Source organism: Erpetoichthys calabaricus, chromosome 12, assembly GCF_900747795.2.
Source record: "Erpetoichthys calabaricus chromosome 12, fErpCal1.3, whole genome shotgun sequence".
Lineage (NCBI taxonomy): Eukaryota > Metazoa > Chordata > Cladistia > Polypteriformes > Polypteridae > Erpetoichthys > Erpetoichthys calabaricus.
Genome location: NC_041405.2, coordinates 145,631,136 through 145,659,038, shown reverse-complemented (window position 1 = coordinate 145,659,038; position 27,903 = coordinate 145,631,136). Strand labels below are relative to the sequence as shown.

At 44.4% G+C, this 27,903-nt stretch overlaps 1 protein-coding gene across 1 annotated transcript; it reads right to left on the bottom strand.

Moving 5' to 3' along the window:
- mpnd (MPN domain containing) lies at positions 1 to 25,496 on the bottom strand. The gene is made up of 13 exons (XM_028816494.2): positions 25,070 to 25,496; positions 20,722 to 20,927; positions 20,405 to 20,626; positions 20,195 to 20,321; positions 18,543 to 18,627; positions 17,671 to 17,767; positions 13,681 to 13,753; positions 13,519 to 13,595; positions 13,221 to 13,389; positions 8,736 to 8,806; positions 8,461 to 8,550; positions 286 to 378; positions 1 to 206 (listed from the first exon to the last, which is right to left on the bottom strand). Exons 1-13 carry the CDS (start codon positions 25,071 to 25,073, stop codon positions 108 to 110), a joined length of 1,413 nt encoding a protein of 470 aa, XP_028672327.1. The 5' UTR covers positions 25,074 to 25,496; the 3' UTR covers positions 1 to 107.
- Positions 25,497 to 27,903: the final 2,407 nt, after the last annotated feature.

The following is a 27,903-nucleotide window of genomic DNA, read 5'->3' as shown; positions in this document are numbered from 1 at the left end:
TTTTTATTTTTTTGTGATGTGCCCTGAAACCAACATGTGCCAGGGGTTGTCAGTGTCATTTAACGTTATGGGAAAAGTTCCAGAGTCCATTCTAAAATCAGTAGTCCTCACTGGCTGCCCGCATCTTGACCAAGCAGCTGATTGAAGATGTGCTGCAGGATCTGGCTGTAGGCCTGGTCCTTTGGGGCATGACTGGACAGAGAGGTCTAAAGAAGAAAAAAACAGGCCTCCCATCAGACAAGGAAGAGAGATAAAGAACAGCCGGCAATGCCACAACCAGCCTACCTTCAGCTTGTCCAGGTACGTCTTCTCTGCCTTCCAGACATCTACAAATTTGATGAGATCAGGGGCTGTTTTGTAATAATCCAGCAGCAGCTTCTAAAACATAAGCGGCAAAGTGAAGCTTTAGCCTGAAGCCATACACGTCATTTATACAGACAGGTCTGTAAGAGCCAATCGTAGGAAGTTAATGTTAAAATTCACACAAGTGTGTGCTTACTTAGAATAGAACATTAGAAACGGGCCATTCAGTCCAACAAAGCTCACCCGTCCTATCCTCTTAATTTGAGTTTTGAAAGTCCCTAAAGTCCTCCTGTCCACCACACTACTTGGTCACTTACTCCATGTGTTGGTGGTCCTCTGCGTAAAGAAAAACTTCACAATGTTTGTGCTAAGTGTACCCTTAAACCAGTTTCCAACTGTGTCCCCGTGTTCTTCTTGAACTCATTTTAAAGTCACTGTCTCGATCCACTGCACTAATTCCCTTCATGATTTAAAACACGTCAGTCAGGTCTCCACTTATAAACTGTAAAGGTTCAGCTCTTTTAATCTTTCCTCATAACTCACCCCCTGTAGCCCTCGACTCAGCCGAGTTGCTCTCCTCTGGACTTCTTCTAGCACTGCTGTGTCTTTATGGAGACCAAAACTGCACACAGAACTCCAGATGAGGCCTCACCAGAGTGTTATAAAGCTTGAGCAGAACAGAAGTGTCACACTGTTATTTAGATAATGGGGTAATCTTGGTATAATCATTTACCCCCGTAAGCTAACGTGTAAGAGACACGGCGCAGCTATTTCAATAATAAATGAAGGTTAAATGGCCAGTTAGGAAAAGAGTCTGCGTGCTACAAACATGGATTGTTAAATCAGCCTACAAGTACAACAATGGAATACAACAACAGTCAAGAAACTGTAAGAGCGTATGAAGGTAAGCCCTGACCTACTGTCTGTCCTTTAAATGTGGGATAGGAGCTTAAAGAAATGTGGCAAGAAAACTAAGCCTTTAAACAGACCTTTCTTTAGACAGGACCTTTACCTTTTTGTGTAATCCCAACTGTTCTCTTTACTTTTGTGTGAACTGTTTTTGCTTTGAGTTTTACTGAAACTTTTAAAATGGAGATACTTGGACTGCGGAATCATCTGAAGACTCATCACACTCCTCGCCTGAATTGTTCTATGAAGAAAGCAGAAGTTGGACCAACGCAGCTATACAGGTACTTCACTGACGGCCCGCCTTTATAATCGTAATGTACAAGTTTGATACAGAACTGAAAGCAACACCCCTGACAAAACCCACCCCACCAATACGTTCTGTATGCCCTGCAAACTTTGAAAGTTACTGTGTAGTTCCTGCAGAAAGTTATGCAAGTTAACAGGATCGATATTACACTGGACAGTTTATAGAATATAAACGCTGGTGTTCAAAAGTGACTGAACTGGAACACTAATACTGTATGGTGATTAAAATATCTCCCCCTCTCTCTATATATATTTATATCTCTATATCTCTCTTTGTCTACCTATATATCTATCTCTATCTCTGTCTCTATTATCTCTCTATATCTATCTATATTGTCTGTCTATCTATACAGTATAAATATTTATTATCTATTTACCTTTATCATCTCTATATCTCTCTTTGTCTACCTATATATCTATCTCTGTCTCTGTCTCTATTATCTCTCTATATCTATCTATATTGTCTATCTATACAGTATATATATTTATTATCTATCTATCTTTATCATCTCTACCTCTAAATCTCTATTATCTCTCTCTCTCTATTATATATATATATATACAGTGGTGTGAAAAACTATTTGCCCCCTTCCTGATTTCTTATTCTTTTGCATGTTTGTCACACAAAATGTTTCTGATCATCAAACACATTTAACCATTAGTCAAATATAACACAAGTAAACACAAAATGCAGTTTGTAAATGGTGGTTTTTATTATTTAGGGAGAAAAAAAAATCCAAACCTACATGGCCCTGTGTGAAAAAGTAATTGCCCCCTGAACCTAATAACTGGTTGGGCCACCCTTAGCAGCAATAACTGCAATCAAGCGTTTGCGATAACTTGCAATGAGTCTTTTACAGCGCTCTGGAGGAATTTTGGCCCACTCATCTTTGCAAAATTGTTGTAATTCAGCTTTATTTGAGGGTTTTCTAGCATGAACCGCCTTTTTAAGGTCATGCCATAGCATCTCAATTGGATTCAGGTCAGGACTTTGACTAGGCCACTCCAAAGTCTTCATTTTGTTTTTCTTCAGCCATTCAGAGGTGGATTTGCTGGTGTGTTTTGGGTCATTGTCCTGTTGCAGCACCCAAGATCGCTTCAGCTTGAGTTGACGAACAGATGGCCGGACATTCTCCTTCAGGATTTTTTGGTAGACAGTAGAATTCATGGTTCCATCTATCACAGCAAGCCTTCCAGGTCCTGAAGCAGCAAAACAACCCCAGACCATCACACTACCACCACCATATTTTACTGTTGGTATGATGTTCTTTTTCTGAAATGCTGTGTTCCTTTTACGCCAGATGTAACGGGACATTTGCCTTCCAAAAAGTTCAACTTTTGACTCATCAGTCCACAAGGTATTTTCCCAAAAGTCTTGGCAATCATTGAGGTGTTTCTTAGCAAAACTGAGACGAGCCCTAATGTTCTTTTTGCTTAACAGTGGTTTGCGTCTTGGAAATCTGCCATGCAGGCCGTTTTTGCCCAGTCTCTTTCTTATGGTGGAGTCGTGAACACTGACCTTAATTGAGGTAAGTAAGGCCTGCAGTTCTTTAGACGTTGTCCAGGGGTCTTTTGTGACCTCTCGGATGAGTCGTCTCTGCGCTCTTGGGGTAATTTTGGTCGGCCGGCCACTCCTGGGAAGGTTCACCACTGTTCCATGTTTTTGCCATTTGTGGAAAATGGCTCTCACTGTGGTTCGCTGGAGTCCCAAAGCTTTAGAAATGGCTTTATAACCTTTACCAGACTGATAGATCTCAATTACTTCTGTTCTCATTTGTTCCTGAATTTCTTTGGATCTTGGCATGATGTCTAGCTTTTGAGGTGCTTTTGGTCTACTTCTCTGTGTCAGGCAGCTCCTATTTAAGTGATTTCTTGATTGAAACAGGTGTGGCAGTAATCAGGCCTAGGGGTGGCTACGGAAATTGAACTCAGGTGTGATACACCACAGTTAGGTTATTTTTTAACAAAGGGGCAATTACTTTTTCACACAGGGCCATGTAGGTTTGGATTTTTTTTCTCCCTAAATAATAAACACCATCATTTAAAAACTGCATTTTGTGTTTACTTGTGTTATATTTGACTAATGGTTAAATGTGTTTGATGATCAGAAACATTTTGTGTGACAAACATGCAAAAGAATAAGAAATCAGGAAGGGGGCAAATAGTTTTTCACACCACTGTATATATATATATATATATATATAATAATCTCCATCTCTCTATATACAGTGCATCCGGAAAGTATTCACACATTTTGTTATGTTACAGCCTTATTTCAAAATGGATTAAATTCATTTTTTTCCTCAGAATTCTACACACAACACCCCATAATGACAACGTGAAAAAAAGTTTACTTGAGGTTTTTGCAAATTTATCAAAAATAAAAAAACTGAGAAATCCCATGTACATAAGTATTCACAGCCTTTGCTCAATACTTTGTCGATGCACCTTTGGCAGCAATTCCAGCCTCAAGTCTTTTTGAATATGATGCCACAAGCTTGGCACACCTATCCTTGGCCAGTTTCTCCCATTCCTCTTTACAGCACCTCTCAAGCTCCATCAGGTTGGATGGGAAGCGTCGGTGCACAGCCATTTTAAGATCTCTCCAGAGATGTTCAATCGGATTCAAGTCTGGGCTCTGGCTGGGCCACTCAAGGACATTCACAGAGTTGTCCTGAAGCCACTCCTTTGATATCTTGGCTGTGTGCTTAGGGTCGTTGTCCTGCTGAAAGATGAACCGTCGCCCCAGTCTGAGGTCAAGAGCGCTCTGGAGCAGGTTTTCATCCAGGATGTCTCTGTACATTGCTGCAGTCATCTTTCCCTTTATCCTGACTAGTCTCCCAGTCCCTGCCGCTGAAAAACATCCCCACTGCATGATGCTGCCACCACCATGCTTCACTGTAGGGATGGTATTGGCCTGGTGGTGATAAGCGGTGCCTGGCTTCCTCCAAATGTGACGCCTGGCATTCACACCAAAGAGTTCAATCTTTGTCTCATCAGACCAGAGAATTTTCTTTCTCATGGTCTGAGAGTCCTTCAGGTGCCTTTGGGAAACTCCGGGTGGGCTACAATGTGCCTTTTACTAAGGAGTGGCTTCCGTCTGGCCACTCTACCATACAGGCCTGATTGGTGGATTGCTGCAGAGATGGTTGTCCTTCTGGAAGGTTCTTCTCTCTACACAGAGGACCTCTGGAGCTCTGACAGAGTGACCATCGGGTTCTTGGTCACCTCCCTGACTAAGGCCCTTCTCCCCCGATCACTCAGTTTAGATGGCCAGCCAGCTCTAGGAAGAGTCCTGGTGGTTTCAAACTTCTTCCACTTATGGATGATGAAGGCCACTGTGCTCATTGGGACCTTCAAAGCAGCACAATTTTTTCTGTAACCTTCCCCAGATTTGTGCCTTGAGACAATCCTGTCTCAGAGGTCTACAGACAATTCCTTTGACTTCATGCTTGGTTTGTGCTCTGACATGAACTGTCAACTGTGGGACCTTATATAGACAGGTGTGTGCCTTTCCAAATCATGTCCAGTCAACTGAATTTACCACAGGTGGACTCCAATTAAGCCGCAGAAACATCTCAAGGATGATCAGGGGAAACAGGAGGCACCTGAGCTCAATTTTGAGCTTCATGGCAAAGGCTGTGAATACTTATGTACATGTGCTTTCTCAATTTTTTTATTTTTAATAAATTTGCAAAAATCTCAAGTAAACTTTTTTCACGTTGTCATTATGGTGTGTTGTGTGTAGAATTCTGAGGAAAAAAATGAATTTAATCCATTTTGGAATAAGGCTGTAACATAACAAAATGTGGAAAAAGTGATGTGCTGTGAATACTTTCCAGATGTACTGTATATACACACCAGTAATGATAACGTGCAGTGAATACACTTGACTTCTAGTTCTCCTCCTCTTTCTCTGTACGTTTATCATTCATTTGCTCAGAGGTTGATGCGCTTGCTGCTTCCTGAGCAGCTCTACTTTTCTCCACCCTAGCAGCCCACTTCTTCTCGTTTCATTGGCATCTTTTCGCATTAAAACTGATTAAGTCCGTTTTTGTGTTGCAATTACTTAGTACATTTTTCTTAATTTTTCACTTAAGCTGGCACTTAAATGTTTAATCTGCCTCAAGAATGATTTAAAATATGAAGTAGAGGAAGTGATGGCGAAGGAGGTAGGGATGAGAATGGCACCCGTATGCATACACTGAACTGCAGAGAGTTGATTCTACAATAAAATAAAAAGAGGAATAACCTTGGAGGTCAATCTCCACCCTGAAAGCAGACAGTAGACGTCACGTAGTATATGTGTACCAAATTTCAGGTCAATAGTTCAAATGGTTTGTGAGCTAAAGGTGATTTAAAATCCTGGACAGACAAACGGACAGCCACGGTAGAGTATAAGATATTATCTGTCTCTATCTGTATGGCTATATCCCTGTATCTGTCTATCTATATTCATGTATGTCTCTATTTAATCTATCACTATCTGTATGTCTATCTATCTCTATATATATATATATATATATATATATATCTTATCTATCTCTATTATCTCTGTAACTATATCACTATACAGTGTCTATATCTCTATCGCTCTTATCTCTATATCTGTTATCTCTCTCTCTAATATATACAGTCGTGTGAAAAAGTTTGGGAACCCCTCTCAGCCTGCATAATAATTTACTGTACTTTCAACAAAAAAGATAACAGTGGTCTGTCTTTCATTTCCTAGGAACATCTGAGTACTGCGGTGTTTTCCGAACAAAGATTTTTAGTGACGCAGTATTTAGTTGTGTGAAATTAAATCAAATGTGAAAAACTGGCTGTGCACAAATGTGGGTCCCCTTGTCATTGTGCTGATTTGAATGCCTGTCACTGCTCAATGCTGATTACTTGCAACACCAATTTGGTTGGATGAGCTCATTAAGCCTTGAACTTCATAGACAGGTGTGTCCCATCATGAGATATAAAGGTATTTAAGGAGGTCAATTACAAGTTATGCTTCCCTTTGACTCTCCTCTGAAGAGTGACAGCATGGGATCCTCAAAGCAACTCTCAAAAGATCTGAAAACAAAGATTGTTGAGTCTCATGGTTTAGGTGAAGGCTACAAAAAGCCATCTCAGAGGTTTAAACTGTCAGTTTCAACTGTACGGAATGGAATCAAGAAATGTGTATATATATATACACACAGTGGGTACAGAAAAGAATCACGCCCTTTGAAAATACTCATTTTAGGCTGTAAAGCAACAAGACATGAAAATGCACACAACAATATTTTTTTGGCTTCATTTACTCGATGCAACCTCTACCATCCATATCAAAGATATATAAGTAACAGTAATGATTTTCCCTGCCTGTTTCAGGACTCTGGCATAGTACAGGTCCTGTTAGTTGGGCAGACTGGCACCAATGATATTTTCGTCAGGCCTGATTCTCCGCTGTAGCCCCCGTTTTTGTCATGTGTAGTCACTGATGCGAGCCCGATGGTTATGGCTGAGCTGAGGACACACTCAATGACTGCTCTGTAAAACTGAATCAGCAGCTCCTGTGGAAGGTTGAGTTTCCTCAGCTGTCGCAGGAAGTCCACTCGCTGCTGTGCCCTTTTTTATGATGGATCCATCCTACATTGGTGTCCCATTTCAAGTCCCAGGAGATTATACATCCCAGAAAAGTGAAGGTTACCCCAACTTTCACAGCAGTATTAAATATGGAGAGAGGGGGCTAATATTGTGAGACGTCTTCTAAAATCCACAGTCATCTCAATAGTTTTGAGAGACTCCAGGCTGGCATGGCTGCCAAAGGAGCTTCATCTAAGTACTCCGTAAAGGGTCTGACTACTGCTGTTAAATGGGATATTTCAGGGCTTTTTTTTAATTATTATTTTTAACGCATTTGAAAAAAACACCTAAAATGCAATTTTCACTTTGGCATTCTGGGTCATTGATGATGAAAGAGAAAATGAATTTAAATAATTTTAGCACCAGGCTGCAACAGAGCAAAATGTGAACCATGACTACAGTCAGCAAGCTCTGCATACATCACACGACAGTCCCTGTAACGGTTAGAGGACTTAGGGACACGTTGGTCAGATTGGTGTCCCCAAGTTGCTCTACACTTTGTTGGGTGGTTTGTCACTCCACCCACTGCTGGCTGCCATTTTGCTTACAGATTCCAGTTCCCTGCATTGTATAAGTAAGGAAGACGGGTGATGGGAAGGAACAACAAAACCTGAAAGCAGCTCAAGGTCGTGAGGAGCCCTGGAGAGAGAGTGTGAGTGAGTGAGTGAGTGTGTGTGTGTGTGTGTGTGTGTGTGTGTGTATGTCAGCAGCATCAAGCACAAGGCCCAGAATCCAATGGTAGTCCATCACAGTTGCCAATTTAGGATTAGCAGCTACTCTAATATGGAGCTTCACAGACAGACAGAACTTTCTCTGTCCCCATGGAGAAATTTGGCTTCTAATGGCAGCTCTTTAAATTAATAAATACAAAAATAAAATAATATACAGACAAACACACTTTGATTTGAACACCCACCAGGAGGACTATAAAGCAAGAAAATTAAAAAAGAAAGAAAATGTCTGACTTTGCTGTAAAGGCGTATTGCCGTTGGTATGAAGGGACCCCAAGTCGTGTTTTGTGACAGACTTCTGCTGAATGATTTGTTGGCTGAAAGTCCTCAGTGTTTTTGTCTCAGGACCGAGGATGTGCAGCGTTATTCATAATGGCACTCAGTTTTGTTTTAATTCTCTCACATGGAGAGAAAACAACATGGGCATGGGGGGAAAATGTGAGTGTGGGGTCACTGAGGCAGCAGAACTAACACAATGGAGATATGACACAAACAACTGCCGCATGCACACAACTTCATAAACTGGGTCAGTCCCCCGGCCCACCGCAACGCTGATGGTTTAAATAGCAAAATGGAGTCGACTCTGCCTCACCATCTCGTGCAGGACATCGCTGGTGAGGAAGGCGTCCTGAACGTAGGTCATCTCCACCTCCATGGGGATTCCGTAGTCATTGGGCCGTTGCTTAAAAGAGAAGAAGATTTATTAAGTCAGTGGATCAATTAGGGCCACACAGGCGGTGCCTCACACCTCCATCACACTTTTGGGCATGGTGGTGGGCACTGCCACATGCCCTACAATGCTAATTACTGTGTGAAGTAAGCCTTCATTTGCACACGCCCTTTACTGGATATAAAAGTAGCACTTACTTCTGGAGGGGGCATCACCCAGAATGGGGAAATCCGGGACTCCACACTGGGGTTCCCGTGGAAATAAGGACCTGCATTGAGAAAAAGTAGAGCTGATGTAAGAGAGTCGGACGGCAACCTCCAAAGCCCAAGGCATAGCACACATGAAACTGAACTCCAAATGTGAACAGGTGGACAGCTACTGTGCTTGATGGCCTCAGTAAAGACCCACCAAACAAAACCGTAGCGTGAAAGTCAAAGCAGCTCTGTAGCAGTGTCTCGTTACCAAAGTGGCGTTGTATTAAAAAGAAAAAAAGTATTACCTGTTATAGATCATTAGACTGGCAGTCTAACAGTTTTACAAGTTTCTTAATGCATTTACTATTAAACTTGTGAACTCCTTAATCTGCATGTGGGTGTGCGCCGCTTAACGTCCATGATGCGCTCTGTGAAGTGGGGCGTTGTGCGAACCCCATATTATATACAGAGCTTAGCAAAGCTCTATGGGATACTGCAGCGTAGCTGTTCTGATTAAATTCTGAGAGATTCTGCTGCAACACTCCAGACGTGTGATAAGTGAGAGAAGTCGAGGCATATGCTGCTATACGGTAAACCCGTTCTTTGAAAGTGAGGAAATTTCACATTAAAATAATAGAAAGTAGCATGCAGTGCTGGCAGCACAATCGCTTTGTACACAAGAGGCATGAAATGCACGTGTGGTGTGCGGAAATCTGTGGAGCAGAGTGGCGGCTCTGGGGCTTGAGGATCTGCACGGGTATCTGGAAGGTTGCCGGTTTGAATCCCCAATACTGCTGAAAGAGATCCCAACTCTGCTGGGCCCTTGAGCCTGTAACCTGTACTCTGACCCCAAGGGGTATGCATAACCTAACAAATTCCTAACACAAGAAACTGTATAAAGAGAAATTAAGAACAAACGAACAATCAAACCATTCCGTCTCATTCTCAGATTGTGATTTCTGAATTCTATTACAAGGGACCACAAGAGTACAGCACATGCAGTCAGTCGTTACTCGACTGGATGTTATGAAGCACATAGCTGTGTATCAAATGCTAAAATCTGTCCCGTCTGTCACAAGATTACTCTGAAACTACTGGGGCTAGAACAGGGATCTCAAACTCTGGTCCTGGAGGGCCACAGTGAGTGCAGGTTTCCTTTCTAACCCTTTTTTTAATTAGAGACCTGCTTGGCTGCATCATGAACACTGAAATACTTGAGACATCCAACCACATGCAAGCATTGCTTTTACATCCATCCATTGATATGTCTTCAAAGAACAGAACTTCGGAAATGTTTTAACATCAAATGTTTGAAGCTTCCTAAGTTCTGAGCATATGCAGGCATTGCCTTACATCGTTAGATGAAGAGCACAATAGTTACATCACCGATGTCATCACCACGAAGCTCGATTTTTTGGGGTTTTTTAACCTTCTTAGCGTTTGTCTCGAACGTCACGCAGACAAAGATGTGTCTCGTGTAAGCGTTAGGGTTCGTTTATACTTCACCCTCAGAACGCGTAGTGGTAGTGCTGCTGCTTTGCAGTAAAGGACATTGTGGGTTCACTTCCCGGGTCCTCCCTGTGTGGAGAGCGCTTTGAGTAGTGAGAATAGCGCTATATAAATGTCCATCCATCCATTTTTCCAACCCGCTGAATCCGAACACAGGGTCACGGGGGTCTGCTGGAGCCAATCCCAGCCAACACAGGGCACAAGGCAGGAACCAATCCTGGGCAGGGTGCCAACCCACCGCAGGCTATATAAATGTAAAGAATTATTATTAACACATACGCTCCTGCATCATGGCTGCCGTGCGTTCCCAGTGTTCATTTGACATGTCCTCCGAGCAGGTCCTCAGAAATTAACGCGACGCGTGCGCGAGTTGCAGTACCAGCAAAAAGTTGGTGGGCGCAGTGTGCTAGAAGTCGGAATGTGACGTCAGAGTCTCTGGTTACTATCTACATGTGACAGAAAGCCGCTTTGCGGGTCCTATGAGATCGGTGTGTGTGCTTCGATGTTTGATGAATGGTTCAATGTGGTGAAGCAAAATGCAGACATACAGATGTATTCGTGGTGCTTTTATATTCAAGTGTCGCATATTCCCGATGGTAATGACACGATATGTTTTAAAATTCTCACATACCGTCTTCTGTGCCATCTTTTTTTCTAGGGCTTCCTCCGGACCTGACAGCAGCGAATCGCCACACTGAGCACATTAAATGTATGATATTCCAACCTCTCTGCACATTTAGAATCCTTAGATTTATACTTGATATCACTTTCATGATGAAATGCATTAAAGTATGTATGTTACATTTTACAGATAAATATGTAATTTCATTTAAATAATGAATACTGTTAATAATTACACACATGGGGTGACACGGTGGCAGAGTGGTAGCACTGCTGTCTCACAGGGAGTCACGTTGCTGGTATTCCCTGCCTGGAGTTTATGTTTTCCTGCTGAGTTTCCACCGTGGGCTCCAGTTTCCTTCCAAAGATATGCAGAGCTGGTGACACTAAAATGATGCCAGTGTATGTGTGTGCTTGTATTCACCTTGCAGTGAGCTGATGCCCGTCCAGGGATTGTTTCAGCCTCGTACCCAATGCTAGCTGGAATGGACACATCCTTGGATTGATGGATTTAATCATTAAACATCCTTTTCAGAGATATTGTGGTAAGGTGTCATTGGAGTTTAATGGCTGTTCCAGGCAATTCACAACACAGTGAAGCCGAACCTGTTCTCACCGTGATGATATCTCACACTGCCACCTGGTGGATTCTTCCAAATTTCACGCGGAAGTATAAACACTAAAACACTTGAGTAGCAGGAGTGTCCGCTGCAGCATGTGGTGCGTCGCGTGAAGTATAAACCCGGCCTTAGCCCCAAGGTTTACTCGAACTGTAAATGTGCAGACAGCGCTAGTGCTGAGCGTTCCTTGGGAAACGACGTGAGCGTAAGCGACAGGCCCAAGTGTTGTCCGGGCAGCGGTGTCTTCTCTTAGCCTCATAGCAGTGTCTCATAAGAAATGTTTTTCAGCCGTCATGACGAAGTGAATGTGTCTTGAGGCAGTGGAACTGAAACGGACAGCGAAATCAAAAGTGATTTTGGTGAATCGAAACATGAGGCTCGTGTCAATCGCACTCGTGCAGTGTGCTGTTCAAAAGCTGATCAGTCGGGAAAGAAAATCTGCAAGGAATTAGGCTGCTGTTGTCCTGTTGGATTGCGTATTTCACCAAGCTTCAAGATACGCCACACAAACGGCACCATCTGTTGGAATGACAAATGCAATGCATTACAACAAATGCTGTACAGGGTGGCCTATATTTATGTATGTGACGTTTCACAGGCTGCAGCATTTAAACTCCTGCGTGAAAGTATCGAAAATGGCATCACTGTGTAGCCTGAGGATGGGAGTAGCGAACTGCTGGACCAGGCCACCCCTGCTGTGTTCAAATACAGAATGGCGGCGAATCGATTGTCGCTAGAGCAGCATGTATGTTGTGTGCGTCTATACTCGGCAACAAACAGCTATGCGCTGGTGAAACAGAGGATGGCAGTCGAGTTTCGAGGCAGTGGTCCGAGTGTGCTAACCTGTGCAAGAATACAACACAAAATTCGACATCAGCGGTACTGTATTGCAAGCAAAGGCAGAAGGCAGGCCCAGGAGTGTGTGTACCGATGCCAGCACAGCTCATGTGGCGAATGCCTTTCAAAGTTGGGCGTATCGATCTGGATGGCGCATTGGTGGACCACAGTGGATGAAAAAAACATTTAAGGTTCTTAATGTTCACGTTCCATTATGTTACTTGATAATAACATTGGTAGTTTCTCTTTCAGTCATATACATAAATATGGGCCACCCTGTATATACAGTATTAGCATGGTTTTAATTATTATTATCATTATTATACTTTCCACACCTTTGACTTTTTACTTTTAATGTTTTGCACGTTTTGCTGTAGAAAGATGAGATTTATTAAATATGTAATTTTTCAAGCTAAAAAATTTAACACTAAGGAGGCTACTGGTGAAAACAAAAGAATGTGTCGCTAACGTGGAAAAGCTCAGCTCGCTCGACATGAACCACCTTCAGTTTTAGGGCTGGGGGGTCCACGTGTTTCACTAGTTTAATGCAGAAAGTTCTTTTTCTATTAAATCTTAATCAGCGTTAAACTAAGATTATTTTGCAGATTTCATCTGACCACAGAACCAATAAGGAGGACAGCAGAGCAAAAAGGGCGTTAACATTTGACGTCAGAGCCCCACCCACCCATTCATTCAATTGACCAATCGCCATCCATCGCCGGTCTAATCTGACTTTGCTAATCTGAAATGTACACAGAGTGCCGGAGCGGACGTCTCGGTTTGTAGTTTTCTTATCGCGTCACCTCGAGTGAGGTCATTTCATTTCGTTTTGGTCACCTGCATGCCGAGTATGCCCAGGCCTTAAGGTGGCACCCATTGGTCAATGCCCGCTTTCACTCACTGCAGACCAGTCCCAAACAGGGCTGAAATCCGTTGCTGCTCCCCTGCAACTTCAGCTGGTAGTCCATCTGAGAGTCGATGTCTTGAAGGGACGGGTGTGCAGAGCCATAAGGGTGGCTGTGGTACCAGCCCACCAAGGCGAGGCCACGCATGAGCAGGTTCTGGCAGATCTGGGTTGAAGGAAGGCAAAGGGGAAGAGATTAGGAAAATGTGAAAAAGTGTGTCCAGTAGTGCAGATCTCACACACACACACACACACACACACACACACACACACACACACACACACTCGGCTTTACCTCCTCCTCCACAGCAGGGGCAGCGTCTCGGTCAGCCAGCCGCGTCCTACAAGGAAATGCCCGCAGCACTGTGAGCACTGCCAAAAAAAAAAGAGAGGGACCAACTGAATTGGAGGCTAACCAGCAACCCACCACACACTCCTGACTGTGCAAATTACTCACGTTGGGTGTTGGTGTCCCAACGGCCACCCAGGTAGCCCACAACCTCACTGCGTGTCAGGTGGCAGTGGAAATCCTGTAAAGGAAGCAACAATAAAACTTCACCGACATGAAACTCCTCCTGCTAGTGACGACCCCGTTTTATTACTGTGCCCCTTCGGCCGATGCCTGCCTATCTAGACCTGCAATGGCTCACCATCATAACCTGTAGTCCCCAAGACTGCTGTGTACTCGATTACGTTGACCTTTTTTGTAAGTCGCTTTGGATAAAATCATCTGCTAAGCCAATACACGTCAATGTCCCCATCACGGCCCACCTTGACTGTTCTGCTGCAATCAGACAGAATTTCTCTCTTGTACTTCTTTAACTTCTGTCTCTTCCACTTTAGCTGTGTCTCCCGGTCATTCTGTCCGATTCCTTCTCGTCCTAAACCCACCTTTACTGCTGTGCCCCTCAGAACATGCCACTCCTGCTCACTTAGCCAGTTACTTGGACTCAAACTCTTTCTGCCCCTCCACAGCTGGTCTGACACCCCTTCGACCCTACTGCTCTATGTTGGCTCCAGCACCTCAGACCCTCACCTATCCGTCGATCGTAGATAAATAAGGGGAGACACGGGCAAGATAGAGCTTGGCCCCCTGGCTGCCCCTTTTCCATTTTTGTTTCTCCCCCCTTTAGTTTTCTCTTCGTGGTTTCCCTGCCTTCATGTCAAGAACTGAAACTAAAGGTATGGACAGGTAGAGAGAGTGTGTGTGTTAATTTACTTACTAATCCACCTATTTATGTAATTATTTTTATGTATATTTATTTATTTATTTAATGAGCTTCTGTAAGAAGCCAACTTTTCAAATGGGGGACAAATAAAGTTCTTTCTATCAATCTGTCAATAAAATATCAAAGGTGCTATACAAGATAGACAGGTTGTTCAAGCAATCATTGTTTATTTGTTTCCTGTGGGGGGGGGGGGGGGTCTTGGATTACCTTTTTTTACAGAAGATTGATAAATGCTAGGGCGGCACGGTGGCGCAGTGGGTAGCGCTGCTGCCTCGCAGTTGGGAGATCTGGGGACCTGGGTTCGATTCCCGGGTCCTCCCTGCGTGGAGTTTGCATGTTCTCCCCGTGTCTATGTGGGTTTCCTCCAGGCGCTCCGGTTTCCTCCCACAGTCCAAAGACATGCTGGTTAGGTGGACTGGCGATTCTAAATTGGCCCTAGTGTGTGCTTGGTGTGTGGGTGTGTTTGTGTGTGTCCTGTGGTGGGTTGGCACCCTGCCCGGGATTGGTTCCTGCCTTGTGCCCTGTGTTGGCTGGGATTGGCTCCAGCAGACCCCTGTGACCCTGTGTTCGGATTCAGCGGGTTGGAAAATGGATGGATGGATGGATGGATGATAAATGCTATAAAAAAAGAAAGAAAGAAAGAAGAAAAAACAAGAAGCCCCCTCACACGGGGATCACACTTTGGAATTGAAGACAGGACTCTGAATGAGGGGGAGAGGAGGGTCTGCACTTTAAAAGTGCAATTCTGAGTGAAGGGGCTTCATGTTTGAGGATTACTTTATTTTTCCAAACTTCTTTAACAGGATTATTTGCATGTTGTCAGCATACAACTGGACACCTTGACGTGTGGATTATGTCACGCAAGTGAGATTTTTTTCCTGCGTGTTTTTGCTGTTGTTCAGCGTTGGTTCCCCACATTGAGTCCCATTCTATCATGAACTTTAAATCTGTTCTCTACACAAAACGAGACTAAAAATGTTTCATGGCCATCACTACGGACCACACAGGGCAAATAATATTTAAAAAAAAAAAATATTTGGGTGGAGTATTCCTTTATTATAATCTGTACATGTGACAATAAATGACATTACCAGTCCATATACTGTAAAATGACAAAAAACATTCAGTGTTCGTGTCGTCTGGCGTCCACAAGTGGGCCACAAAGTCCGATGAACAAAAAGAGGCACAAAGACAGAGGAGAAACAAACATTCAATGTGATCGAAACAAAGTGTGTGTGCCCTCCGGATTTAGTCCTCCACCGCTTCTACTCATCCAGCTGAGCTGAGTGAGGAGGAAACCTGCAGGAGAAGCCACTCAAGAAACTGAGCCACTGTGACGGCCTTACCATCGTGCCCGAGCGTTTCACCATGCTAGTGAAGCTATAAAATAATAAATATTCCCGGCCACCACCCTTCAAGTAATCAAATGAATACGACGGACCATCCCGCCCCCCCCCCCCCCGCCAACAGCAACCATATGCACTGTTCACTGGGGACCACATGTTCCCCAAATTTTTTCCTAGAAATTCTCTGTATGCCCCATTCTTCTTTACAAGACCACTAGTACTTTCACCTCTGTGTACTGTAAGGCTGCGACCCCATCTGCTTATGCATGCATCACAAACTAATCCCAGTCAGATCTGCACACGGCATGTATATTTATAAAAAAAAAAAAATTAAAAAAAAACCCTTGATCAATCATCACCGTACCCCCCATAACCCCCCCAAAGCTCTGACATACACACTCAATTCAGCACACAAATCACACTTACATGGGAAATGGTGGGTCACGACACCAATGACAATACTGAGAATGAGTACTGCCTCTGGATGGCGCATCGCCACATGGGTATTTGCATGCATAATTAGCCCTGTGCCATGCTGTGAGTCAGAAGTCCTGTATGTGATGCAAGTCATGGAATTCCCATTGATAGCACTTGTAGAATGCTGTTTATAACAGGAACACACAGTACCCTAATATAATGACGAGGCTTTAACCTTCAATACAATTAAATTCATAATCCACCTTAAAAAAACTACAAGCATCTTTTACAACTCCCATTCCAAATGAAATGAGACATATATGTTGCATTTTTCATTCCAACAGATGGCACATCACAAGCATTTGTTGTAATGCAATGCATTGCATTTGTCATTCCAACAGATGGTGCATCACAAACATTAACATTTCTTTTACAACTCTCATTCCAAATGACATATCAAGAGATATAGCCATCCATCCATCCATTATCCAACCTGCTACATTCTAACTACAGGGTCATGGGGGTCTGCTGGAGCCAATCCCAGCCAACACAGGGCACAAGGCAGGAAACAAACCCCGGGCAGGGTGCCAGCCCACTGCAGGGCACATACACACTCACACACTAGGGACAATTTAGGATTGCCAATGCACCTAACCTGCATGTCTTTGGACTGTGGGAGGAAACCGGAGCGCCCGGAGGAAACCCACGCAGACACGGGGAGAACATGCAAACTCCACGCAGGGAGGACCCGGGAAGCAAACCCGGGTCTCCTAACTGCGAGGCAGCAGCGTTACCCACTGTGCCGCCCTCAAGAGATATATGCTTTGCATTTTTCATTCCAACAGATGGTGCATCACAAACATTAACACTGCTTTTACAACTCCAATTCCAAGAGACGTGTGTGTTGCATTTTTCATTCCAACAAATGGTGCATCACAAACATTTGTTGTAATGTGCCATCTGTTGGAATGACTAATGCAATGCATGTTATTGCTACATGTGTTACAACATACATCCCAATAGATGATGCACTGCTAATGTTAACACGGAGGTCTCCATTGATTACTGAGATTTCACCCCATTGTAGACGGGTAGCTGATAGAAAGAACATTCTCGACTTGTAAATAAATCTAGAGGACAAGTACATAATTAACCTTAATAATGGAATGATCTCAGAAATATAATAGAATCAGTACAGTGTGGTATCGATTCCATTTTTTAATCACTTTTCTGCTTGACATAATGGCCAGGTATTTCTGTCTGCAGTTATTGTACGCTTACAAAACAGTCAGTGACTGCACACCCCTCAGCCTGGCCTTCCGCACTTCTCCTCCTCCTCGTTTTGTCTCAGCGCCCCTCATATTCCTTCCCTGCCACCCCCCACCCCCCATGTCCACCTTCTGGCCTTTCCAGTTCCACACCTTTAATGAGCGCCCGACCACCCCGACTCCTTACCACGAGCAGCAGCACGTTGCTGGACACGGCCACATTGAATGGCTGGAACTTGTTCATTGCAGAAAAGGCTGTCAGCTCTACCAGGGTGTGAGGGTCCCTGCAGGACAGAAGAGGACAAAAAAATCAACCAGCTGGACGTAAACATTAAGCAAACAAACACTTTATGATACGGTGGGCGACTGACACGTGGCTGGTAATGGTGTCACAGTGGCTCAGTTTCTTGAGTGGCTTCTCCTGCAGGTTTCCTCCTCACTCAGCTCAGCTGGATGAGTAGAAGCGGTGGAGGACCAAATCCGGAGGGCACACACACTTTGTGTTGTCCAAACGGAGCGCCATCTTTGTAAGGTATGCCAAGGCCAATAAGCAGCAGCACAGTCGATGTATGCCATGTTCAAATGCTATAAGGGGGCAAGAATGCAACTAGGGGGCGGACAGACAGATGCAGCTTGTCCAGTTGTGTATTGTGCCATCGTGGCTGGAAAACCATTTTAAAAAGAGGGTCAGGATGTCGACGTACGGTAAACTCCTTCCTGAACTGATACAATTTCAAGTTGCCTTTTTTACGCCCCCTGGGTTTTAAAAACTATACAGAAGTGGAGGGCTCACTTTTGCGGTCTAAAGCACGTGACCCGTGTGTCACTTTACCGCATCTCAGTCACTCATGTAAGAAGTGACCCAGTGTGTTGCCTAGCAGCAGAATCTACGCGCCCCCTGCTGGAGGTGAAGTGGAACGCCTTCTCGGCCCCCTGAAGACCGTCTTCTCTTTTGCTTAACTAGCTGTGCGTTTCCTGCATCCCCCCCCCTTGGACAAAACGGACCGAAGTGGACAAGGACCAAGGACCTGCCACCGTCACATCCCAGAAAGCACTCACCTGCCTGCATCTCGACTGCCCAGGGCCGAGTAGTGGAGCAGGACGCACTCCTTGGGGTCGGTCCTCCGGTCCAGCTGGCCTCCCTCTGAAAGGAATGCAGGCAGAAAGAACAAAAGCGTCACCCGACATTACGAGACCACCAGTCTGGACAGCCCAAACTACAATAATACTTTAATACAGGAGGCCATCCGACGCTCAAAGCACTTCACCAATCTTTAAAAGGGGTCCGATGCACAGAATAAATAACACTGGATACAAACCGGCAAGAGCATCAAATAAAACATAAATACATGGAGTGCAAACTTCAAAATGAGGATAAGAACTGGAATATAAATACAAAATGCCGTAAACACATAACTGTGCATCACTGGAGAGGAAACATGAACTGACGGACTGTGCAAGCGGCCCACCATCCCAAAGAGACGAGATGTCAGTTCCCTTTTAACAGGATGAATGAAGTCAGCCGATCAAATTACTTTGGGAAGTAAACTGCAACAACTGCTACGTCTGCTTGAAAGTAAGTGTGTGGTGCAAACTGGGTGGGGGGGGGGGGGACAGGGACCATCTACACAGGAGTGTCACGTACGGAGTGGTCTATTGGGGGGCGGCAGACGTGTCTCTCAAGCGAGACTACGTGTCTGAGGATGAAGCGTTAAAAAGTGTGGTGTGAATGGCGGAGGAATCTGGTCTTCCTGTAAAACACTTCCTCCAGTCCGTGCACCAAAGTAAATCATCGGGGTTCAGGGGGACCGAAAGCAAAAAAAGACTCGACACGGAGAGAAAAATCAAAAGCTAAAACTGCGGTCATCCATTTGGAAGCTCAAGTGTAGTGAAGTGTAGTCGTTCATTTGTGTATTTTAACGAAAGAGGAGACGGACGGACAGACAGGCAGTCAGACACGTAGACCACCGCAGCTGCTGGGCTCCAACACTATCTGAGAAGTCCCTCGGTCTGTCATTTTAATTATTGCATCACTATGTGACCGAACAGCAGCAAGCAGAGTTGAGATAAGCATGGTGGTCCCTGGATGTACGACATGTTTACACTCGGCGGCTATTCTGTCACGCCACGTTTACTTTTCCAATTTGATAAAATTGACTTTAGGAATCCCGTGCGTGTGATGAGAAGTCGAACAAAATGACACCTCTCATTGGCTGGCTGAACAGATCACAAAATATGCAGGCTTTCCAGGCCCCTTCTTCAGACAGGACTTCTCATTATTACACCAATAATAGCCAACACCCTATTACATTAAAAAAAAATTAGACAGGCATGTTCAATCTCTTGACATCTCTTTATCGCTTACATTTGCACCATTTTAGGTCATTCATTGCATTTCAACGGATTCCATTTGAAGAAAGCCCGAGGTGTTCTCATCCTCACATACTTGTGTGTCTTTTTGTCTCCGTTCTGATTTGACCTGCGAGTAAAGAGTTCACCACTCGAACCCGAGCCACGAGATCTCCGCTAAACATCCACTATTTACCACCCACACATCCAACTGCCATCTGCATAAAAATGATACCCCAGTCCAAAGGAAGAATAATTTGACCCTGGGTGAAGCCTGGAGATAGAGAAGGGCAGACCACCAAGGGCCCTGTGCACACACGAGCTACCGGTGGTCCTCAGCACGCCAGCAGCCCGTTTGTTACCTTGCTGAGTTGGGTCCAGGCCATTTTTGTTCATCCCTTTTCTGTTCTTCTCCTCAGCTGGCATCATCTTCCCTTCTTCCTCATCTTCTTCGCCCAGATCCTCGTCCTCTCCCTCACTTGCCAGGGTCTGGAGACAACAAAAGCGCATAAAGTGAAAGCCACGCTGGTTTCAAAGTGCCCGATGCCCACCCAGCACCCCTGCCGAGTTACCATTTCTGCAGCCGGCTGGTACTTGTGCAGCCAGGTCGTCTTGTACTGGACCAGCTTCTGACCGCGGTACTTGACGGACGCCCAGCCGCAGCCCGATTTCTTGGCGGGGTTCACCAACTTCTTGCAGTACGTAGCCCAGGCACTGGGGGAGTTGAAGAGTTGGCCCGTTTCCACCCAGCGGATCTTCCCGTCCGCCAGCAAGTCGCCGATGAACTTTTTTCCCTGAGGATAAAAAGTTGACCGAGTGAGAAGGCAGCTTGGAAATGAGAAATGCAAAAACAAATCAACGTATGAGGACAGGAAACCAAGCGGGCTACCAAGTAATGAATGGACAGGACGCCATCTCCCGGCTCAATCAGACCGTCCTTCAGCAAGACTCGCAAGGTGATCCCACGTCTGGTCATCAGGGAGCTGCGACTGCTCTGCGTCCGGCCGCCTTCCGGATCCTCCACCGGGCTCAGCTCCTCCTCGTCCAGCTCACCTCCCTCTTCCAAGAGATTCGGGGGGGATGGAGACTCGGAACCTGTGCCCCCCCCCACAAACACCCCCAAAAATAAAAGCAAAAATGAGGGTGGAAAGAAAAACAATAGAGGAGAATTGGAGGGGCATCTGAAGATGGGATGGAGCCCATAGGAAAAAAAAAGAGAGATGCTGTACAAAAGTGCGGGGGGGGGGGGGAGGAGGAAAAAAGGTGGGCACAGGGGGTCCGGCAGAGAGAGAGAGAGAGAGAGAAATGAAGAAATCCAGGGAGTGAAGCAGAGTGTGTGTGGTGCAATGGGGTGATGTCAAAGAGTGAAGAACGCTGGGGGGGGGGGTGCGGAAATGGAACAGGGGGCTTCACCCGCTTGAAAGTGGCAGCTCTTCACTGAGACCAAAAGACAAATGTATAAATGATGACTGGGGGGGGGGGGGAGAGAACATGGGGGGGGGTACCAAAATGAACCGAGGAGGGGGGGCAACAGAAATGGGGTAAAGCTGATTGCAGTTTGGAGCATATTATTGAAACAGAGGGGGCTTCTGCTAAAGGTACTGAGAAAGGGGGGGGGTAAAAAGAATGTAAGGGGGGGCAGATAAAAGTGGAGAGAAATGAGTGGGTGGGCAGTGGTGGTAGTCAGCTGGTAGAAAATCAAAGGGAAGGTTTGGGGTCTGACCTACAAGTTAATGAAGAAGTAAGAAAATAAGGGGGGCACACAGCTGTCGTGTGGCACTTTACACCCACGTCACGTTACACGACGACAACTTCAAGTCGTTGGGTATGTCAGACTTGCCGACTGTGTTGCCGATGTCGTTTGCTGGACCATTTCAGTTTACACGAGTGGAATCGGTGGGCAAGTCAACCTTCCAGCAGAGTCGGCCAGTCGCTCGCTCGCTCGCCGCTTTTCTGACAGCCGATGACATCCTGCGTCATGTGACGTGGCTTTTACTTGTAAGAATGAGAATTTAGGGGCAGAGTGGTGGCTCTGAGGCTAAGGATCTGCGCTGGTATCCCGAAGGTCCCCGTCACTGCCAAAAGATCCTACTCCGCTGGGCCCTTGAGCAAGACCCTTAACCTGTAATTGCTCCAGGGGTGCTGTACAATGGCTGACCCTGCGCTCTGACCCCAAGGGGTGTGCGAAAACTAACAAACTCCTAATACAAGAAATTGTATAAGGCGAAACAAAGAACAAACAAAAAGGGTGCTGCAGAAAATAAAAGGCGGTCTGTTTGGGACCCTAGTGCAGTAGGGGGATACAAAGGGACCCAACAGCTAGCAGGGTGGCGATAGATTAAAGTACAGTGCTCTGCCTAAATAGGGGGACCACCTCGCCTCCCCTCGAGTGCACTGAATTTAAGTAGTTTTTCAGTGAGGGATAATCAGAAGTACTAAATATTACTGTCCTGTACATATGTATATATATATATATATAAAATATATTCATAATGCATACCATCATTTAAAAAAAGCTTCCTATTCCCCTGTCCTGGTAGATAGGGTAAAGCTGAAATAACAGGATGGATGGATGGATGGATGGATAGATAGGGTACGGAAAGTATTCAGACCCCCTTCAATTTTTCACTCTTTGTCATATTGCAGCCATTTGCTAAAATCATTTAAATTAATTTTTTCCCTCATTAATGTACACACAGCACCCCATATTGACAGACAAAAAATAGAATTTTTGAAATTGTTAAAGATTTATTAAAAAAGAAAAACTGAAATATCACATACATGGTCCTAAGTATTCAGACCCTTTGCTCAGTATTTAGTAGAAGCTCCCTTTTGAGCTAATACAGCCAGGAGTCTTCTTGGGAAAGATGCAACAAGTTTTTCACACCTGGATTTGGGGATCCTCTGCCATTCCTCCTTGCAGATCCTCTCCAGTTCTGTCAGGTTGGATGGTAAACGTTGGTGGACAGCCATTTTTAGGTCTCTCCAGACAACCAGGCACTGCTCATCACTTGTCCAATACAGTCCCCACAGTGAAGCATGGCGGTGGCAGCATCATGCTGTGGGGGTGTTTTTCAGCTGCAGGGACAGGAGGACTGGTTGCAATCGAGGGAAAGATGAATGCGGCCAAGTACAGGGATATCCTGGACAAAAACCTTCTCCAGAGTGCTAAGGACCTCAGACTGGGTCGAAGGTTTACCTTCCAACAAGACAATGACCCTAAGCACACAGCTAAATTAACGAAGGAGTGGCTTCACAACAACTCTGTGACTGTTCTTGAATGGCCCAGCCAGAGCCCTGACTTAAACCCAATTGAGCATCTCTGGAGAGACCTAAAAATGGCTGTGCACCAACGTTTACCATCCAACCTGACAGAACTGGAGAGGATCTGCAAGGAGGAATGGCAGAGGATCCCCAAATCCAGGTGTGAAAAACTTGTTGCATCTTTCCCAAGAAGACTCATGGCTGTATTAGCTCAAAAGGGGGCTTCTAGTAAATACTGAGCAAAGGGTCTGAATACTTAGGACCATGGGATATTTCAGTTTTTCTTTTTTAATAAATCTGCAACAATTTCAAAAATTCTTTTTTTGTCTGTCAGTATGGGGTGCTGTGTGTACATTAATGAGGGAAAAAATTAATTTAAATGATTTTAGCAAATGGCAAAGAGTGAAAAATTGAAGGGGGTCTGAATACTTTCCGTACCCACCGTGTATATATAATATATTCATAATGCATACCATCATTTAAAAAAAGCTTGCTATTCCCCTGTCTTGGTAGATAGGGTAAAGCTGAAATAAGAGGATGGATAGATAGATAGATAGATAGATAGATAGATAGATAGATAGATAGATAGATAGATAGATAGATAGATAGATAGATAGATAGATACTTTATTAATCCCAAGGGGAAAATTCACATACTCCAACCAAAAGAATAAACTCCAACCCGGGCCTATGTGAGTGGCGTTGGAAACTGGGGGTCTTCAGAGGCTTGAGCCCTGCTATTCTGTGTCCCTCATCTTTTTGTCCATTTTTATAATTATATATTTTTATTTACTAACAACTCCCCTAGCTTTGTACAACTAAATATTACATATCTCAGTGGACTCCAAACCCCTAGCGGCAATCAGAGGAATCCCCCCACTGTTGCTCTACATAACAATGACACAAACCCCTAGAGGGACCCCTTCCTTCTTCCCTCACTCTTTGCAACATTATATGTACATCAGGAAATTTGAACTACTGTACTCCTGATCTGTGTTAGTGTGCGAGAGTGATATGAACCCCCCCAGACCCGCTAACTCAACCGGGGGTCTGTGTCCTGCCTTGCACCCCACTCCTCACAACCCTGAACTGGATTAAAACATGTCCGAGTATGTTATGGTTATCTAGTTTCAGGGCACAGGGTACTGAAAGAAAGACACTTAACAATATATTGTACATCTCTGCAAACTCAAATCCCTTAAGGAGACCCCCCCCCCCTCCCCTCCAGCTAGAAGAGTGGCAAAACCTCAAGCTGGACCCCCTCCGTCACTCTTTGTAACATTATATATATATTAGAAAAATTTGAAACCCCAGAACTCCTTGAAACACCCCTGCCCTGGGTGAGAATGAACTGCTCCCCCCAAAAGCCCTCCCTTCCACCCAGGTCTGTTTCCTGCCTTGCAGCCTGTGCTGCTGAGATGGGCTCCAGCTCCTCAAAACCTGAATTAGATTAAACGCGTCTGTGCATGTTATGGTCTAGTTTTGGGCATAGGGTCCTGAAACACAGATGTATACATCCCATAAGCGAACTCACCACACATCCATCCACCCTACCATCTAAACCCACAGGGTTTTGGAGAACCTGCGCCACGGGCGAAATAATCCATCAATCGATCGATCGGTTCCGGACTGGACGTCTGCCAATCAACCTGCGCAGTTTTGAGGAAACTCGTTAAGAAATAAAAGAAAACGAGCCGCGCCGATCGGCACCCACAAATGGCGGAGATCAGTCAGACAGGACGAGCTGCAAGTAACGGTGCCGGTCGAGGATCGCTACCGCCGGCTCATCCTCAACCTGATCGTCCGCGGCGCGCAGGTACCTGCGAGGGACAAGTAGAGTCGCGACGAGGCGGTGTGTACTCCGCTGTGGTGCGGCGGGCTGGCGGCCGCAGGCCTGCGGTTAACTTTTATTGGCCAGCCCCCTCCGGAAGAAGAAGAAGAAGAAAAAGAAGAAGAGATACGCAAATTTCTCACCCATTTCTGCGGCGTCCGGCAGGCAGCTCCCGCGGTGCCCTCGCTTTTAACCCGCCACCGGCCCCTCCACAGAGAGCGCCGCTCCGGTCGGCTCTCCTCCGCTCTTCGGCTCTCCCGTCCTGCGCCGTCCTCCTTTCGATTTCGCCGATCAAGTCGGGCCGCCTCAAAAACTTGGACCGAAAGGATGGAGTGGAAGTGGGGGGGCAGTGACGGGGGGGCGGGGATTGCAGCTTCACACCTGAGCGTGCACACCTGCGGGGGGTCAGAGCACTCCGGGCGCCCCTGACACTCGCGCACGCACACTCGTCCTGTCCTCTCTTCTCTTCCACACGTCACGCATCCTCCCGGCACCACGTGCTCGCGCATCCAGACTCCTCATTATCATGACAATACGCCGCCCGCCCGCAGCTGTTCTCGGACACGGCCGTCCAAAAGGAGCGGAGGGAGAAAGAGAAATTGCAACACGGGGGGGTTAAAATAAACTCACTGCAATCAATGAAGTCTTTACAAATACAAAAAAGAACATTAAAAATGAACAAACGATGACGTTTCTCGACCGGAAAACAAAAGCGCCCTGATGTCCCAGCGCCGCGCCACCCCCTAGCAGCACGTATTGATTTCAGGGTCTCTTGGGCCCCTCGCACAAGCTGGCGGCTTCAGCGACAAATCGCAAGAAACAATCATTCAGACACAGACGGATCCGAGACTTTCATAGTCCAATTCTCTGTAAGCCGGGCCACTTTATAGCGCCTTGCACTTCGATACGCCCTCGTACATTTACACGTAGTTATTTAACTGATGCCTTTACCCAAGGTGACTTACAACATTTAAGATTCGCATACAGCTGATTACATTCTTTTGGGTTTTTTTTCAATTGGTGTACAGACAGGTGAAGTGACTTACTCAGGGTCACACCATGTCAGTCCACCACCTTAACCACTATGCCACACTGCCATCTTATCTATCCTATAATTTAGTGACTTTCGTGTCTGTCTGGTTTTCATTGAAGTCTACCTATCTGTCAATCATTACTGATGCCTTTATCCAAAGTGACTTACAAAACCTGAGGTACAGTTCCTTTCCCCTTTCCAGGTGGAGCACAGGCAGGTGAAGTGACTTTATTGTGGTCACACAGTGTCAGTGGTGGGATCTGAACCCATAGCCTCAGGGTTTGAGACCCAAAGCCTTAACCACTACGCCACACTATCTGTCTGTCTTTGACATGACCTGACTTTCATATCTGTATCTTTTTTATTTTAGTCTCTCAATCAAATGCAATAACTTTCATATCAATGTCTCTCTTTGGTTTTAGTCTATCGCTATTACTTATTATTGGGCTGACTCCTTTATCCAAGGTGACATACAACAAGGTGGGGTACAATTGATTACAGCTCTTTTGTTTCTCCAATTGGCACACAGGTAGATGAAATGACTTACTCAGGGTCACACAGTGTCACTCCAAAGCCTTGATCACTATGTCACACTGTCCATTCCTTATCTATCTATTTATCAAATGTTGTGACTTTCATATCTCTCTTTTCCATTTTACTCTATGTGTCATTACCGACGTCTTTATTCAAGGTGACTTACAAAATCTGAGGTTCAGTTGGTTCCTTTTCACAAGTGGAGCCCAGGCAGGTGAAGTGACTTGCTCAGGGTTACAGTGTCAGTGATGGGATTTTATCCCACAACCTCAGGTTGTGTAGTCCAAATCCTTAACTACTACACCACATTGCCAGATATCTATCTATCTATCTGTTAATTATATAGTGCCTTTCACATCTATCTATTAATTATATAGTGCCTTTCATATCTATCTATCTATTAATTATATAGTACCTTTCACATCTATCTATTAATTATATAGTGCCTTTCATATCTATCTATCTATTAATTATATAGTGCCTTTCATATCTATCTATTATTTATATAGTGCCTTTCATATCTAATTATATAGTGCCTTTCATATCTATCTATTATTTATATAGTGCCTTTCATATCTAATTATATAGTGCCTTTCATATCGATCTATTATTTATATAGTGCCTTTCATATCTAATTATATAGTGCCTTTCATATCTATCTATTATTTATATAGTGCCTTTCATATCTAATTATATAGTGCCTTTCACATCTATCTATTAATTATATAGTGCCTTTCATATCGATCTATTATTTATATAGTGACTTTCATATCTAATTATATAGTGCCTTTCATATCTATCTATTATTTATATAGTGCCTTTCATATCTAATTATATAGTGCCTTTCACATCTATCTATTAATTATATAGTGCCTTTCATATCGATCTATTATTTATATAATGCCTTTCATATCTAATTATATAGTGCCTTTCATATCTATCTATCTATTATTTATATAGTGCCTTTCATATCTAATTATATAGTGCCTTTCACATCTATCTATTAATTATATAGTGCCTTTTATATTGATCTATTATTTATATAGTGCCTTTCATATCTAATTATATAGTGCCTTTCATATCTATCTATCTATTATTTATATAGTGTCTTTCATATCTAATTATATAGTGCCTTTCACATCTATCTATTAATTATATAGTGCCTTTCATATCGATCTATTATTTATATAGTGCCTTTCATATCTAATTATATAGTGCCTTTCATATCTATCTATTATTTATATAGTGCCTTTCATATCTAATTATATAGTGCCTTTCACATCTATCTATTAATTATATAGTGCCTTTCATATCGATCTATTATTTATATAGTGCCTTTCATATCTAATTATATAGTGCCTTTCATATCTATCTATCTATTATTTATATAGTGCCTTTCATATCTAATTA

Bases quoted from the DNA above. Each gene is read 5' to 3' on its own strand.
- mpnd (XM_028816494.2), bottom strand. The intron at 17,768-18,542 runs GTGAGTGCTTTC...TCTGTCCTGCAG, and splicing joins GGCAGTCGAGATGCAGGCAG to GGACCCTCACACCCTGGTAG. The intron at 13,754-17,670 runs GTAAGGAGTCGG...CTTCCTTTACAG, and splicing joins GCAACGTGCTGCTGCTCGTG to GATTTCCACTGCCACCTGAC.